This window comes from Naumovozyma castellii, chromosome 4, assembly GCF_000237345.1.
Source record: "Naumovozyma castellii chromosome 4, complete genome".
Taxonomy (NCBI): domain Eukaryota; kingdom Fungi; phylum Ascomycota; class Saccharomycetes; order Saccharomycetales; family Saccharomycetaceae; genus Naumovozyma; species Naumovozyma castellii.
The window spans coordinates 890990-909307 of record NC_016494.1 but is presented as its reverse complement, the minus strand read 5'-3'; the positions used below and the strand labels follow the sequence as shown (position 1 = coordinate 909307).

General features: G+C 36.2%; 5 protein-coding genes across 5 annotated transcripts; 3 read left to right on the top strand and 2 right to left on the bottom strand.

Annotated features, from left to right (window-relative positions):
* FIG2 (Fig2p) lies at positions 1-4329 on the top strand (the record flags this gene model as incomplete). Its single annotated transcript, XM_003676367.1, has 1 exon — positions 1-4329. One exon carries the CDS (start codon positions 1-3, stop codon positions 4327-4329), a length of 4329 nt encoding a protein of 1442 aa, XP_003676415.1.
* A 55-nt stretch (positions 4330-4384) lies between these two features.
* On the bottom strand, positions 4385-4945 carry NCAS0D04720 (uncharacterized protein; the record flags this gene model as incomplete). Its single annotated transcript, XM_003676366.1, has 1 exon — positions 4385-4945. The coding sequence occupies one exon, from the start codon at positions 4943-4945 to the stop codon at positions 4385-4387; it is 561 nt and encodes a 186-aa protein (XP_003676414.1).
* Positions 4946-5451: 506 nt separating this feature from the next.
* On the top strand, positions 5452-7866 carry KIN82 (putative serine/threonine protein kinase KIN82; the record flags this gene model as incomplete). Its single annotated transcript, XM_003676365.1, has 1 exon — positions 5452-7866. One exon carries the CDS (start codon positions 5452-5454, stop codon positions 7864-7866), a length of 2415 nt encoding a protein of 804 aa, XP_003676413.1.
* Positions 7867-7957: 91 nt separating this feature from the next.
* Positions 7958-11074, bottom strand: MSH3 (mismatch repair protein MSH3; the record flags this gene model as incomplete). The annotated part of the gene is made up of 1 exon (XM_003676364.1): positions 7958-11074. The coding sequence occupies one exon, from the start codon at positions 11072-11074 to the stop codon at positions 7958-7960; it is 3117 nt and encodes a 1038-aa protein (XP_003676412.1).
* A 780-nt stretch (positions 11075-11854) lies between these two features.
* CDC39 (CCR4-NOT core subunit CDC39) lies at positions 11855-18133 on the top strand (the record flags this gene model as incomplete). Its single annotated transcript, XM_003676363.1, has 1 exon — positions 11855-18133. The coding sequence occupies one exon, from the start codon at positions 11855-11857 to the stop codon at positions 18131-18133; it is 6279 nt and encodes a 2092-aa protein (XP_003676411.1).
* Between the last annotated feature and the right edge of the window lie 185 nt (positions 18134-18318).

The window sequence follows — 18318 nt, the reverse complement described above, 5'->3', positions numbered from 1 at the left end:
ATGTTGTCTACTGATTTGCTATTACCAGTTGTGTTATTGTTAGTAACATCAACGTCTGCAATTGGACAAGCTCCATATTATTCCAATAACACTTTAGCTGAAATATCTAAAGGTACAGTTAGCACAATTAGTCCAGCACTTACCTTCTCAAGTACACTAAAGAATGAGTTTGAGAAAACTTCATCATCTGCAGCCGAATACAGTTTTTCTACAATCATCCCTTCGACCTCTGCAGCACTAGAAGAATCACTGGCCTATTCAGATCTGGTATTATCTTCCACGAGTGTTGTAAACAATATTGCTATCTCTAGCACTGTGGAAACGTCCACTTCCTTTTTCAAGTCAAGTACCACATCGGCTTTATCTTCTACAACCATTAAAAACGTCTCCAGTAACAACTTTTCCAGGTTTGAAACCGTTGGTATTTTATCAGCTTCATCGATTGAAAATTCAGACGTTGCAACATCATCTACAAGAACTCCTGAATTCAGTACGACTGGTTCTATGTCAAGTTCATCCACTGTTGCCACGAATTCTACGTCTTTGTTACCTACAACTACCTCAATTGGTGACTCATCTTTCTTTTCCAAGTCTAGTCAAGTATCACCATCTATATCTTTCACATCGGGGATTTCATCAACCACTTTTCAATCTTCAACGGTTACAAGGTTAAACATTGTGCCAAGCAACTCCACATTTTTAGGGCTAGCCTCGGGGATTATCACTGAACTCGATGAAAGTACGACTCTTAATGATGCAACTACTGATGTATCATCTTTGAATGTCATTAGCACCGACAATTTTTCTACATCATCTCCTTCTACTGTATTATCCGATATCGTGACGCCACTGGCCAATGTCACTACTATAACTACTGGTTATTCAACAACATTTACTTTATCTGATGAAAACGTACCATTAACTACGGTTACTACATATACCTATAGTACACTAGTCTCAACTATATGCCCAACCTGTACAGCATCCTTGACTGAATTTTCATCTTCATTTACTAGCCTAGACAAATTTACCTCAACTAATACAACAGAAGCTATCCTTTCCACCACAGCAACTCCAATTACTACTTTGTTGTTGTCTACAAATAACCCAGTTCCAAGTAGTAATGATAGTTCTACCATTCTGTCATCAGTTTCAAGCAGTACTTTGTCTTTGCTTTCTAGTGGTATAAAATTCAATAGTACATTCAACACAATGCTAAGTCCTATGGCATCGACACTTATGAAAAATACAGAGACTGTTAGTACACTTGCTAGTTCTGGACTTGGCAACTCACATACTTTGAATGCATCATCATATGAGACAAATTTTAGCACCATATCGAATGATAATAATGCAACTCTTGGTACCACCAAAATTTTGATTGAAACTTCAAAAAATGGTCCATACACTACAACTGAAACACCAATGACATCCCAATCCTTCAATTCTTCAGCAATAGAATTAAGCCAGGCTACTTCTAGTGTTACTCAAAGCAGATCCCCTGTTTCAACTCAAAGCCACTCTTCACAACTGAATACCTTCAGTTCTGTTTCAAGGTCGTCATTACAAGAACCTACCATTACCATTTTAACCAATGGTACGTCTTCGTTTACTGCGGAATTATCGACTGTAACAACTACAATAAATGGCATAACGACAGTTTACACTACCTGGTGTCCCTTAGCCAGTTTGGCACCTTCTTCTACTGTCTCTAAGACTATTGCAGTATCTTCAAAAGATTCATCTAGTATACCTGCTCCTGTTTCACAAACAAATATTCTATCCAGTTCATCTGACCATGTAATTTTAACGACCATTACATCCTCTAATGGAACTTCTTCAACGACATTCGTGCAGAGTTTATCCACTGTTACAACTGTTATCCATGGTGTCATTACAGCGTATACAACATGGTGCCCCTTACCTTCTTCTTCAACAATTGATATAACAACTCTACCAACAAATAAGCCAACTATGTTACTAAGCACCAAGGGTTCTACTCTATCCATCTCGTCTCCTGACACCACTATTTCTTCTTCTACAAGGGTTAGGTCAAAATCGGTTAACGAAATAAACTCTTCGTCCAGACAACATATTGAAACGTCTCTTGTACATTCTTCAAGCGCAGTAGCAAGTTCTGCAACACATCAAAATAGTACATCAATTATATCATCTTTACATGGTAAGTTATCTTCTGAAAGTACCGAAACTTTGCCAGTCTCTTTCCAAACGAATCAATACACTTCTACAAGGAAAATTACTATCAGTAAGACGATAACGTTACATTCTTCTACCCAGTCTACTGCCTCTCTAGAATCTAGATTATCCACCGTTACTACTGTCATAAGTGGGAAAACAACCGTCTTTACGACATGGTGTCCTTCTTCTACTAGTTTATTGAGTAAACCAACAACCAGAGCAAAGATATTAACAACTGTTACCAATAAAATTTCTACATCATCTGAGAACAGTCTTTCATTGATTGATTCTTCAGTTTCTTCCACAATTCCTACTTTGGTTATTCCTATCACCACCACTAACAGTTTAGGCCAATCGAGTACTGGATCCTATACGGCGGTTCTCTCTACATGTGTTACGACTATCAATGGAGTTATTACAAGGTATACCACATGGTGTCCATTGACTGACAAAAAGGTGATCTCTACTGCAGTTACCATTCCAAGCACAATCACTTTGACTACAGAAGTATGTTCCAACCACGTATGTACCATGACTACCATTATCACAACCACATCCTCTTCAAGTACAAGCACTGGCACTCCTACAACAGTTCTTTCCAAGTCCTCTACTTTAGTTTGCAGTGGTTCACAATGTGAGAAAGTGCCAAAGACTACGAAGGTTACAAGTGTTTTCACTTATCCAACTTCATCTGTTTTATCTCTGGAATCTCCATCTTGCGTAGAATCCAATTGTCAAAGGTCATCAACAATTAATTCCATATTTACTGTTCCAATGATAACATATACTTCCAACTTGGCAACAACATCTACCTCTACCTCTACCTCTACTTATAAGACTAACTCTGCAACCTTATCTGTACCTGGCATGTCCACTTCCAAACCAGAAGTATCAACTGTTCCAGTATCAACCGGCAAGACAAGTAAGCCTTCCACCAGTATTACAAGTAAGGAGATTAAGCATTCATCATCACATTATTCTGTTACAGTGACTAGTCCTTCAGCTTCCAATATCATCTTGAGGTCATCTCCTCTACCATCTTCTATCAAATCATCTACAAGTACTACTTTCACTCCACCAACCCCAGGAAAGGTCACAACTATGCCAACAAGTGGTACATCTACAGAGGTGCTAACACTTTCTACAGTAACATTGGTTCAATCAGGAGTAACCACAGTATACACTACATGGTGTCCAAGGGAGCATACCTCGGTAAGCAAGTTGAAGTCACAATTAACCTCCTCTTCTTTGATTATTCAAGCCCAATATTCAGTAACAACTGTCTCAACTCCATCTGAGCAACCTTCTACTGCATCTCATTTTTTACCTTTCCCTTCTGTTGTAACTCCAGTCTCATGTTCTGGTTCTCAATGTGAAATACCACCTCCAGTAACATCAGTAACTCAATGTGTCGCTGGCACATGTACAACTACACCTGTTGCAACTATTACAACAACGCCTCCTAATCAATGTTCCGGAACTGTATGCAACCATATTACAAGTGCATCTACCACTCTACCATCCACCAATATTGATATTCAATCCACAATAAGTAAAACAGTGAAATGTACTGAATCCAAATGTCTTCCAACAGGCTCATCAAATATTGCATCTTCAATCGTGTCAACTTCAAAATGTATAGGATCTCAATGTACTTCGGTAAAGACTACTTCTATTATCTCATGTACTGGTGACAAATGTCATAAGTTATCTTCCAGTACTAAGATTACAGTGGTTACATCAATTAGCACTCCACATCCAATTACGACAAAGTCGATGAAAACGAGCACCAAACCAACTACCATTCCAGTCACTACAGTTTATCCTATCACCTGGACGTCTACCGATTCAAATAATGAGAAAGTAACCATTACTAGCTCAACTTCAAGCGTCCTTAATACTGTGACGACATTGCTGGTCAGTTCAGAAGTTCCAATTATAGTTACTCCTGGTGTCACTACTATTACTTACACTACACCATGTTCTGAAAGTACATTATCAACAGCGGTAAGACAGCAACCTTCCAGCACATGGGTAGAAACTCCCGTTATTACCACTTTCTCTGGTGGTGCATCCAGAATTATAACGAATAATCTGGTTTTATTCATCTGCATGATATTTTTCATATAAATATAAGTAATTAAAAAAAACTCTAGTATATAAATAATAATAAAAAGAAGTCTCTTTATTTACCCTTAACAATCTCTTGATAAAACTCAGTGACAGAAACTTCCTCATTTTCGTCATCATCATAGTCAAACCACTCATTCTCACCCTTTTCAAATTTAAATTCCATGATTTTACCAGAATTTAATTCAGCCAAGAAGGTAACACTATCCTGGTGGAAATTGGTAATTTCACAACCTCTACAATCGAATTCCAAGATGGCAGCCTTCTGTGTGTCAATATTTTTCAGACCACGTTTCTTCCTCTTATCTTTCAATGTACCGAAATACTCTTCATTAAGCTCATTATCTGGGTTGTAAAGGGCATCCTCGCATCTGGTCAAATTGATGGAGAGGTCCTTGGCGCAGAATTTGCACTTCAACAAGAACGACGCCTCACCCCTACTACCTGGCATCTCGTGCTTCTCAAACGAGTTGATCAATACTGGAGAGCCATGAGCTTCTCTACAATTGGTACAAGTCAAATCAAAAGCATATTCAGCGATGTCTTGCTCCGTATCCTTGGGAAAGATCTTTTTGATATTTTCAGAAAATGTTGCGCCAATGAGAAGATACAGCATTAGTATATTGATCTTATCGAACCTTGTACCTGATCGATGGTGCTGATGATTTGCCAGAGAAGAATTGGCATTGGTCTATTTGGTGAATTTTTCAAAGAGCAATTCCATAGAGAATCCCGGCACAACAAAGCCATTCCTTGCAGGATCGAAAAAGTGCAATCCCAGGGCCCACCCTCCTGATCAATACTCCGTAACAGATTTGCCCTCCCTATTGAACTCCATGTACTAAAATAAGCTCGACGAGAGAATCTATTATGGCTCTGAGCCAGCTGGACTCGTACCTCTCCTGCGGCGTTTTCTTCGTGCGGCAGTTCAAGGAGCGGGCTTGCATGAAATACTCTCGAGACTGAAACAACTCCTAAAGGTAACTTTAACATTCGACAGTAGTTTCCACTCAGATAATAGCACTCAAGAGGCCCTGTATCCACCAAGAACGTCTGCTTACCACTCTCTCTTCTTTGCTCGATAACCTTCGCTTGCACTACTCGTCCTAGACATACTATACCATGGAACAACCTGAGTTATATGATCGTCCAACAATAGCTCCTATGACGAGCCCTTCAGGAAACACAAGAACCATGTCTCTGCCTAAACTGTTTAATAAGTCTTTTAGGAAGCACGGTACTAGCAATAGCAGTAGCAGTTGCAGCTCCACAAGCAACAGTAACAGCTATATGACTAATTATAGTGGGACATCCACCAAGAGCACTTCAACTCCGTTAGAGTTGGGGTTCTCCAAATTTGAAATACCCTTCCCCACCAGGAAAGATACAGCTGAGAAGACTAAAGCTGAGAACGTGGACAGTGAAACGACTTCGACTTCTAGGTTTGCTAAATTGAAAAATATGTTTCATGCTACCAAGACCCCACAGGCAACCAATAACAATGATAATGATAATGCTAACGATAACGATGAGGTGGAAGAAGTAGAATATTTGGTGGGAAGCATCCATTTGAAGGAAAGTACTGATTCTGATCCAGACCACGAAGAATTACAAAGTAAGATCTCACCTAACCTTTCTCCGAAGGCCAGTTTCTCCAACCATACAGAGCCTTATCATATTTCACCTAATAGAATTAGGTCACCTTCTGCCCCTGTAGGTTTGTCGCAAGGTTATAAAAGGTTTGCTGATACAAATCCCTTTAGATCTAACACCGTCTCTCAACTTTCAAGCCAGAACCCTCTAACAAATCATTTTAACGAAAATACTTATGAAGACCAGCAATTCATTGACTCATCAATGAATTCTCATACTTTTTATTTTAAGCATCCAGCATACGCAACAACCTTACAACGAAATCATATGGATTTGAGTAACCTTTCGCTTAATGAAATCAAAGAGAATGAAGAGCTACAACAATTCTGTGATGGCAATACCCCAGCATCAACGGCAGCATCAACAACAACAAGATCACCATCTGCATCTAATTCCCCTACAATGGAATCCATATCCACCGCTAATGAGAGCATTAGGACAAATACGAGAACGAGATCCGGTTCAAGACCACAAACTTTAAGGACACATTCCATACCGATCGTTAAGAGAGCATTATCTGTACCAAATACAGAATCAGATATTAATCATACACAGTCAGAAGTACAAATTTCCAAGGATAAACGCACATACTCTATCGACTCAGAACCCAAGAGATCTCAAAGATTAAGAAATAAATCATTTGGTAATAAGTTTCAAGATATAAAAGTTAATCCGCAGTCATTTGAAAAGATAAAATTGTTAGGTCAAGGTGATGTCGGTAAAGTATTCTTAGTAAAGGAAAAGAAAACAAATGGTCTTTATGCTATGAAGATATATAACAAGAAAGATATGATAAAAAGAGAGAAAATAAAACGAGTTATTACAGAACAAGAAATTCTGGCTACTAGCAATCATCCCTTTATTGTCACTTTATACCATTCATTCCAAACAGAAGATTATTTGTATCTTTGTATGGAATATTGTATGGGAGGTGAATTCTTCAGGGCTCTTCAAACGAGAGATTCCAAATGTATTTGTGAGGATGATGCTAGGTTCTATGCTAGTGAAGTACTTGCTGCTCTAGAATATCTACATCTTCTAGGCTTCATATATCGAGATTTAAAACCAGAGAATATTTTATTGCATAAATCTGGTCATATAATGCTTTCAGATTTTGATTTGTCCGTGCACGCAAAGGATTCCAAAAATCCAATATTTATGAAGGATGGTATCCTCCCAACAACAAATTCCAATCTTATTGTGGATACAAAAATTTGTTCTGAAGGTTTTAGAACCAATTCCTTTGTGGGTACAGAGGAATATATTGCACCAGAAGTAATTAGAGGAAATGGCCATACTGTAGCGGTTGATTGGTGGACGTTAGGGATATTAATCTTTGAAATGCTCTTCGGTAAGACTCCCTTTAAAGGTGACACAACAAATGAAACATTTGCAAACATATTATCAAAGGATTTTGAATTCCCAAATTCAAATGATATTACTAGAAATTGTAAAAACCTGATAAAGAAATTATTAACGAAAAATGAAACCAAGAGATTGGGGTCCAAGATGGGAGCTGCTGAAATAAAGAAGCATTCGTTCTTTAAAAATGTCAATTGGAATATGTTAAGAAATGAGGAACCGCCTCTCATTCCGGAACTATCGTCTGATGGACAAGAATTGGCACGATTGGCAGACAATAAAATGAAACAGAAAAGTAAGGAAAATGAACAAGAACATCTAATGTTTGAAGAGACCGTGGAATCTGATGATCAAATAACCGAAGATGATCCATTTCATGACTTTAATTCCATGAGTCTTCTTCAAAATAACGAGAAGCCAACAATATACGTGAATCATAACTCATATGGGAAGGTTTCTTACACTCCAAATTCCAATAGATCAAGAAGTAATAGTACAAGAGGAGGATTCTTCAAAATATAAAAACATTGTATTACTAATTTTTATTCAAAAGTCTATATTCTATAAATTATATGAATCATACAAATAAAAACAATCTAGTTTAAAGGTTAAACTAGTCCTCTTCAATGTAATTTAGAAGATTTTGAAACGTTTCCGTTGCTACTCTTCCTTTTAATATTTCTTTTAGAAATAGAGGCAGTTCCAAATATTCATCTTTCTCCTCCTCGTTTTTCATGGATTCAGATATTTCATATGCCTCGTTAATAATATCTTTATCAATAGAAGCCAACTTTGCTACATTTAACCCATACGAATTTGTGGTAAACCCAGACTTCAATTTATATAGGAACGTAACACTAGACCAATTTTCTCCGGGTCGTTTCTCCTCCACATAGTCCATATGGTAACATTTCACCAAAGGTGATTTAATGGTACCAAGTATTGGGAAATGAGAGGTAAACAGGATCAATGGGCAGTCTGTTTCCTCCATAAAATAATTAATCAATGAGTATGATATGGCTTTACCATCTAAGGTACCAGTACCTCTTCCAACTTCATCTAATAACACCAACGAATCTTTAGTGCAGTTTTCTAGAACTTGTAAAACATCTAACATTTCTTTCTTAAATGTTGATTCACCTCTCAACAGATCATCATGTGCACCAATCCTTGTTAAGATATTGTCAAATATGCTAACTTCCATATAATCGGCAGGGACAAATGATCCAATTTGAGCTAGTATTATCAGGAGTGCAACTTGTCGAATATAAGAGGATTTCCCACCCATGTTCGGACCAGATATAATATTAATTAGACCATCTTTCCTATTCATATCTGTATCATTAGGGACATAATTAATATCTAACGACTCAATGATTGGATTACGTGCACCCTTCAACTTAATAACCTGTTTTTCGTTGCTGAATATAGGTCTGGTGTATTTAATATTGCATGAGACAGCAGACAATGATAATAAACAGTCGTACGTTGCAATGTTCTCGATTATATTCCGAAGTCTAATATATTCATCATTAATCTTAGATAAAAAGCGTTGATATTCCTTTTCAACTTCCTGAACAAGCAAGTCCTTATGAAACTGTAATTTCTCCACTAATTTCGTTGTTGTTGGAGTAGCAAATCTACTAATTTTCAGAGTGTTATTAATTTTAATCCAGTCGGAAGGAAGATTAGTGACTTGTGTATTTTTCACTTCGATAAGGTATTCAATTTCGTCTTTATAGTTTAGGTAAGGTCTCCCTAGGACTTTTCTAATATGCTTTAATTCTGCTGAAAGGTCGGATTTGACATCTTCTATATCACGCTGAATCTTAATAATTCCATCTGGGTTATCATAATTATTAAGGTTGAAAAATTCCGTTTTTTGGTTCTCCAGATTTTTGTTCATCACGGCAGCTACATTGATCATGGCAAATAATTGAGGTAAGTGAGTTTCCTGGTAATTGTTTTCAATATCCTTCAGAATTGATGTTAAAAGTTGTGACTGTTTATTTATCCTTCCGTCAGGGGATAGCACTTGTTCCTTAATATAGGACGAGTGGGTCTTGAAATGATCGCCAATCGAGCACATTTGCTTTAGAAAAAAGTAGACCTCTTTTTTTGATGTGTGGCCATATGCTATTCTATTTAATGTTCTCAATAAATCAGGTAGTCCCTTGAGAAGCTGATTGAACGACTCTAAGAAGATACAATTAATCTCTTTCAGTATACATTCGATGGCATCAAGTCGTTCTTCTATTTTATCAATGGTTCGAAGTGGGTGAAGCACCCAATCCCTTAATTTTCTTAAACCGAATGAAGTTCTAGTGTGATCGAGCAGCCATAGTAAAGAGCCCTTTTCACCATCATTTCTTAAAATGTCTAAACCCTCCAGAGTTGAATCAGAAAGAGTCATATGTTGATTCGCTAAAAATTTGGCGAAGTTAGTAGAAATAAATAGGATTCTTTCATTATTGTACTCCTGCAAATAGATGTAGAGTGTTTCTAGTAATTTTGACAGTTCAAGGGAAAATTTTAGCTTGTTTGCAACAATTTTTAAGCTAGATTGAATAGCCTCATTAGTATTTTCAATTTCATTTATCGTTACCTTACAGTTGCTTTCATTGAATAAGATGTCTACGTACCTCGGAAGTGGTTTTAACGTTACAATTTCCACCGGTTCTAAATATTTAATACGCTCCTTCAATGAATACAAAGTGTGTAAGGGTTCAAAAAATTCATCATAGATAACTTCACCACTGTTTAAATTTACTGATAATAAGGAATAAAAGCGCTTCTGTTGTGCTAAGCTTTCGTCTATATTTAGTGCCCAAATACTTTTTGTATTTCCTAATAAATTGTTTCCTCCTTTCAAGTCATGTGGTGAATTAACACCGTAAGTTGCCTTGGAAAATATACCAGTGATTTTTCTTTCAAACACTTGGCTCTTATTCGATGTTTGGGAATTTTTTTTTATTGCGCTAGTTTCAGCTTGTTCGACAACACCAACTTTACAATTATTATAGATCAATCTCTCTAAATGCACATTAAGACGTGTATCTGGGAACGAACAGTATGCAAATTGTTTATGATCTTTATCAGCTGGGTTTGACTCATCAATAGTCAGTTTTCCAGGTACCAATTTAATCTTGAGAATTTTGCTTGCAATAATAGCATCTTCTGCAAAACACTTATATTTATAACCAACTCTTACCACAAGTAATTTGTTCTTATGTATCGATTTCAATTCTTGAATTTGTTGATCGAGAGGTGTCAATTTACTCTTTGAGATTTTTGCTTTCTTCTTTCTCGATGGCCTGACATCATCATTCTCCGGGACTCTTTGTTCAGGTTCAACGTTTTCCTCTAGGGATTTTGCTGCTACATTGTTTCGAGATCTTTTTCGAGTAGATTTAGAGGCTTCTCGTGTAGTTTCTGGAGATGCTTCAGCATCCATTGAATATGGAATATTTTTATGTAACTCGATAGTTCCACATTTCACGGTATCGTTCTTCTCTAAATTTGAATCAGAAACTGAATTAAGAGCTGAGTCTGAGTCTGAGTCTGAATCTATAACTATGCTTACTTGTTCTTGAACATCAGAGTCCTCTGTAGCAGGAGGGAGCCCTATCGCTTCTTCCTCTCGCATTGTATGATTCTTAACGACTGGCTTGGCACCTGATGGAGCAGCAACATTTTTAAAAAATTTGCTAATAACAGGTTGTGCCTTCATTATTTTGCAATGAATTCCCAATTAAATTCTGGTAATTTAGAGATATTCTTTATATTTGGTATCTGCAATACAATGATAACTATTATGTTTCTAGTAGAGCCAAAATATTCATCCCCGTATACGAAAGAACCATTGCCAACTACACGCCGAAAATCAATTCAGAATGGCAGCGCGAAACAAACAGGAAGTAAATGGGAAACAAATATTCTGAGCTAACTTACCTATGGTAGTAGCATTTTGGGTATGTATCTTGCGAATTTTAGATAAGCATGGGGTTAGTCCCCCTAAATAATACACACCATTAAAATTTCAGTCCTCAATTAATAGAGCCCATTTAATTAGTGCCTAGTGGTAACGAAAGTAAACGAAATTGGAAAAATGGGAGATCAACCTCCCATTTTTTACATTAGTTTATATTCTATATAATTTAGAATTAATGCGATTCCAAATATTTAATATCTGAGACAGTACAATCAAATGTTTCTTTCAAATTGTCATCTCTTTTGCATCATGTGACGGGTTCCGTAAGAAAGTATTGCAATTGAATTTCCATCGGTGGCGAGGAAAATTCAAGTTAAACCAAGCAAGAACAACAAACCATTGGAATCAACGTTAAGACACCAAACTACCACACACATCCACTTAGGAAGAACAAAACCACTACAGATCTTCATTGTGAAGTACGCCACGATATAGCATTGAACATTACAACTCTCACTTAAGTTCAATTCTTTCATTCTTCCATAACATTCATCATAACTACAAAAGGAAGAACCTTACATGCAATCAGCATCAAATAGCTCGAAACAAAGTAAGGAAACCGTACAGATAGTAATCTCACAAATTAGCTTGTTAATCACATCACTTACTGAAGCTAATTTTCTTTCAACTGAAAAAGAAATCCATTTTTTGCTAGATAAATCTTCCATTCAAACCTATACCAAGTTTTGGAGCAAATTACTACTACTTTGTGCATCAGACATTAAAGAATTACAACATCTATCTACGGAAAAGAACCTTCAACATAGACTTTTAAGAAATTTTTTTGAAGATTTAATTTTAAAAGATAGAGGAGTTTTACAAATATTAAACGCAGAAATTTTCAACAACATTGAATTTCAAGAAGAGTCAGGCTTGCATTTACAAGATATAAAAAACCTTTTCAAGAATTCTAAATCAGAGAAAGAACTCAAAATCATTGAATCCATAGACCCAACAAGCATCCTTGCAAACATAGAAAAATCAAAGAAAACTAAAATGAATAATCACACATTTTTACAAAACTTTTTACTACAATCCTCGTTGGATTCATTAGAATCTAACTTGAAAGATTTGTTATATTCTTTGACAGGAGAAACATTAAATGATACTCTAGCCTTATTACTCTCAGAGCTTTTATCTCCTGGATCTCAACAACTTCAACAGAACTCTGTAGATTCATGGTTTACACCTTCATCGATAGATTCGGCCACAAATGTAGGAAATGAAATTTCCAAGGCACTAGGAGATCTCACTAATGATGTCGTTAATTGGAATCGTGTTTTCAATCTAATGTCTACCAAGTATTTCTTAAAGACTGCCGTCAAACCAACTCTCGCTTCTTTAAGCTCATTTTTTTCATCTTTACACAAGGGATCATTACTTGATCAATTTTTCAGTTGTGACTCGCATATATCATTCAAATTAGAATTAGTAATCCAATTACATAAATGGTCACCTCAAAATGGATGTTTCGATCTTTTACAAGTGAAAGACACTAAGAAAGTTTCTGATATTATTCCAAACTCAAAGAACTCCTTGGTATATCTTATGTCCATTGCTACATTAGATCTGGAAATCTTCTTGTTGAGAGAAGATCTTGTTAATAATCCACTGCTACAATATTTCCAAGAATGTTTCTTTGAAGACTTTAATTCTGTTCCTGAATATTTAGCGTTTGCCATGGTAAATAATATGAAGCATTTCACTTTGTTAATTGAGAATAAAAACATTTTGGAGGAAATCATTGTCACTTTACTTGTTCAAGTATTCGAAACATCTCCATCAGCACTAAATCAATTAATTAAACAACTTCCAAACCCTGAGAAGATTGTAGATGTTGGTAGAATTATTATAGTGAAAAATAACGCACCAATTGCAGACTTTTTAAAAATTTTATCTGAAGAGGATAAGTTAGATTTATTCCTGAATAAACTGCCATTTGAAGAAGCATTTAATATACTACCAATTGCAAGAAGATTTAAATGGGACGGATTCGAACAATATTTGAAAGACAAACTCGATTCAAACAATGTTCAAATCTTGCTTAATATGTTAGATGGGCAGGCTAAGTTAGCTGAAAATAACACCCCTCTTATATCACCTAATATTTTCGACTTGGAAATGATTTTCATTTCCCTCAATATTCTCAATACCTTCCCTTTGACAAAGGAACAAACCGAAATGTTCGAAAAAACCGAATTTTCATTGATTATTGCTTTCCCAAGATTAATCAACATTGGTTATGGACACGATGATGTAATCCGTGCAAACGGTGAATTGGTACCAATTGCTCCAGATATAGAAAAGGAAATGCAAAGTTATCTACAAAGAATGTACAGCGGCGAATTAGCGATTAAAAATGTTGTTAATGTCCTAACCAAATTGAGAGATAGTGAAGTACCAAGAGACCAAGATATATTTGCGTCTATTACACATGCAGTAATTGCCGAATCAAGCTTTTTTAAGGATTATCCTTTGGAAGCATTAGCAACGACGTCTGTCCTTTTTGGTTCTATGATCCAGTATGAATTGGTACGTGGATTTGTTTTGGATGTCGCCTTAAGAATTATTTTGAATTTTGCCGCTGAAGGACCAGAATCAAAAATGTTCAAATTTGCAGTCCAAGCTATATTTACCTTCAGAGCACGTTTAAACGAATTCCCACAATATTGTCAAGACCTCTTACAAAAGGTACCTGGCATTCAAGCTCAAGCTGATATTTATCAGGCTGTCTTAGCCGCTTCAGTTCAGGCAGATACTTCTACCACATCAGATCGTGAAAAGCCAAAACAGGTAGAATTAATTAGGTTAAAGTATTTCTCCATTGATGAAGTTCCTCCAACAATTCCCCAAGAGAATCCACCTAAGGATGTGGTTGAAAAGATATTATTTATCGTTAACAATATAACTATGGACAATTTTGAAACTAAAATCTCCGATTTAAGACAAGCATTATTACCTAACTATTTCTCATGGTTTTCAACATACTTGGTGGTTCAAAGAGCTAAAACAGAACCTAATTATCATAAACTGTATAGTAGAGTTATGACAGGAATAGGCTCTGAAATATTGCATGATTATATGCTAAATGTAACTCTAAAGCAGTTGTACGCATTACTTGCCATAAAGGATGTTCAAATGGTTGATAAAAAACATTTAAAAAATTTGGCTGCTTGGCTAGGAAATATTACATTAGCAATTGATAGACCAATTAGACACAGACAAGTTGCCATGAGGGAAATGTTGTTGGATTCTTATCAAACTCAAAGATTAGAAGTCGTGGTACCATTTGTATGCAAAGTTCTACAACAAGCTGCTGACTCCAAGATATTCAGACCACCAAACCCATGGACTGTGGGTATTTTGAGAGTTCTTTTAGAGTTAAATGAAAAGGCAAATTGGAAGTTGAGCTTAACATTTGAGGTTGAGGTCTTGATGAAGGATTTCAATTTAAAAATGAAAGATATCAAACCAACAAACATTCTAAACACTCCAGAAATAACTGAGAAAATATCCGGTAGTGTTGGAAACCTCACTTTAGAACAACAGCAAATTGAACATCAAAGACAAGGGATGTTGTTACAACAACATCAACAACAAATGATGATTCTCCAACAAAGACAACAACGTATGGTTTCTGGAGCAATATCAGAACAGGTGCCATTTGCTGGGGAGGCTGCTACTGTCAATGAAAATCCGTTTGCTAACCTATTAGGACAAACCATCTTTGTAACCCATCCAGATTTGAAAGAAGCCTTTCAAAAGGCCCTTCGTATGGCCGTTAGAGAAATATTAATTCCATCTGTTGAAAAGGCAAGTAGCATTGCGGTAACCACTGCCTCTAGAATAGTCATGAAGGATTTCGCTACTGAAGCAGATGAAATGAAGTTGAAGGCAGCCGCAATCACAATGGTGGGGCACTTAGGACAAAGTTTGGTGCGTGCTACTTGTATTGACTCCCTAAAGGAAAGTATTCGCTCTGCAACACAAGCATTACTACCTAACATGGGGAACATTCCACAGATTACAGGAGAGGAGTTGGATATGGCTATAAATGATAACATTAGTATTGCTTTAAGAATTCTAGAAAAAGCAACAATGGATAAATCGATACAGGATATTGGTGAAGTATTGGTTCAACCGATTACAATTCGTCGTTACCATAATGAAAGACGCTCCGATCAACCTTTCATTGAACCAAACACAAATCCTTATGCCCTTTCCTTACCAGACCCTCTAGGTTTGAAAAGTACTGGTGTAACTGCCCAACAATTCAAAATATATGAAGATTTTGGTAAATTCATCCTACCTCATGAAGTTCAAGGAATTCCCCATCAGCAAGCTATGCATCAACAATTGCAACAGCGTCAACAGCAGGTTTTGAATGCTCAGATGAACCAGAATCAACAGAATATGGTTAGTCAACCGCAACAAGCTGGTATCAATATGCAAAACCAGCTGCAACAGCAACAACCAAATATTCAAAAGCAAGCTGCAATGCCACATCCTCAACCTCAAGGTGCAACTGTGCCTGGATCGCTACCCTCTAATATTGCCCAAGTGGAATTAGAACAAAGTCACCGTCGCCTGGTTACATTGATGGACGCCTTGGTATCTTTGATGAAGGAACATGCAGGAAAGGAGACTTTGGATAATTTGGCCGAACAAAACCAGATAAGAACAATAATTTACCAGATTTTAACATTCATTGCCAAGAATCAACAGAGAGACCAATTAGCATTAAAGGTTTCGCAAGCTGTTGTAAATAGTCTTTTTGGAGCTAGTGATGATGTTTTGTGTAGAGAGGTTCTTTCCACTTTATTGGAAAAATTATGTTCCTTGTCTTTAGTTGCAAGGAAGGATGTTATATGGTGGTTAGTGTACGCCTTAGATTCAAGGAAATTTAATGTTCCAGTTATTAAATCATTATTAAGTGTCAACTTGATTGATGTATCTGAACTAGATACTGTTTTGGTGACAGCGATGGAGAATAAAATGGAAAACGCCACCAAGTTTGCCATTGATTTAATAAAGGACACTGTTCTCTCTGATGAGCCAATATTAATGAGAATGGATTTTGTTAAATCCTTGGAATTTTTAAGTTCTTTAGATGAAGAAGATGTTAAGAACTTCTTTTCCGAATATGAGTCTATGAAGATTCTCCCTACATCAAAGAATATCGAAACTACATCTACAGAACGTTATTACCTAGTGTTTACCGAATGGGTTCGTTTACTACAAAGAGTCACAAGTGATGATAAGATCATTTTTGTTTTTATAAAACAACTCATGGACAAAGGGGTTTTATCTGACAGTGATAACTTTATTGGGTTCGTTAAAGCAGCTTTGGAGCTTTCAGTATATTCGTTTAAAGAAAGTGACCCAACTGGAGAGGTGTTTACAGCTATTGATGCTTTAAGCAAGTTATTGATAAAATTATTCATACTTCAAGATTTTGCAGGGTATTCAAGACAAGAGTATTTGAACACTGTATTTTCGATTATCTTGTTGGTCTTCTCCAACGATCACGAAGAAGATGAGGCTACATTTAATGAAAGACCCTACTTTAGATTGTTATCTAATTTCCTTTGTGAATGGGCTACTTTACGCGGCCATAACTTTATCAAGGTTGCCGATCAGAAAACAAGAAAAGAACTACTTTCTTTTGATGCTGAGTTCTACAACATATTTGCATCTTACTTACATTCTTTCCAACCATTTGCATTCCCTGGATTTTCGTTTGCTTGGATTTCGTTACTTTCCCATAGAATGTTCTTGCCGGTGATGTTGAGATTACCTCAAAAGGCTGGTTGGGAAAAATTAATGCTATTATTGATTGATCTTCTGAAATTTTTGAATCAATATACCATTAAAGGTAAGATTTCAGATGCAGTTTCGGTCGTCTACAAAGGTACACTCAGAATCTTCTTAGGTATTTCTAACGATGTTCCACAATTCCTAATTGAGAATCATTACGAATTGATGAATAACTTACCAATCTCTTACTTCCAATTAAAGAATGTTATATTATCTGCAATTCCATTAAAAATGCTGGTTCCAAATCCCTTCGATAGCGATTTAGCACTTGAAAATATCACAGAGTGTCAAAACCCACCAGTAGTTTTTTACGACCCAGTTTCTGATATCCAAGCTTTGAAAAAGCCAGTGGATAACTACTTGCGTATTCCATCAAATTCATTGTTGAGAACAATTATTAACGGACTTTACTTAACTGAATATGATATAAAGGGTGGTGTTGGATTTGATATGTTAACTACCAATAATAAACTAATTCGTGCTATAGTATTACATGTTGCTGTTGAAGCAGGTTTAGAAAATGGAAGGACGTCCTCTAATGCTGTTTTTAATACAAAATCATCATATTACCAGCTTTTGTTCGATTTGATTCATGATGGTACTATAGAGTTGAAGTTCCAAGTCATTCAAGTTATGATTGAACAGTTAAGATATCCAAACATTCATACTCGTTGGTTCATTTACGTGTTGAGGGATATGTTTGTAACTGAGGCTTGGGAGGAACAACGTACTGAAGTCCAAGAAATCATTCTAAGAAGTTTGTTAGAAAGAGTAATAGTCCATAATCCTCATACTTGGGGTGTTTCGGTTTTATTCACCCAATTACTTAACAGCGATGAAGTGAATTTACTGGAACTGGATTTTATAAACAACATCCCAGAAATTAAACACATGTTCGTTCAACTGACAAAGCACACCAACAAGTTGACAGACAAGTCTCCAGAAACTAACACTGCTTCCCCTAAGCCAATACCAAATTAAGGTTAATATTAGGCATTGAACGAAAGAGAAAATGAAGTACTTTCCTTTTGTATACAGCAACCATTATTTTTACGACGGCATATACATAAATATATATATATATATATATATTTACTTAATTTAATGATCATTTTTGTATTTTTAGTTTTAAGCGCTATATTTTTCCAATTTTTTATTGTGCATTG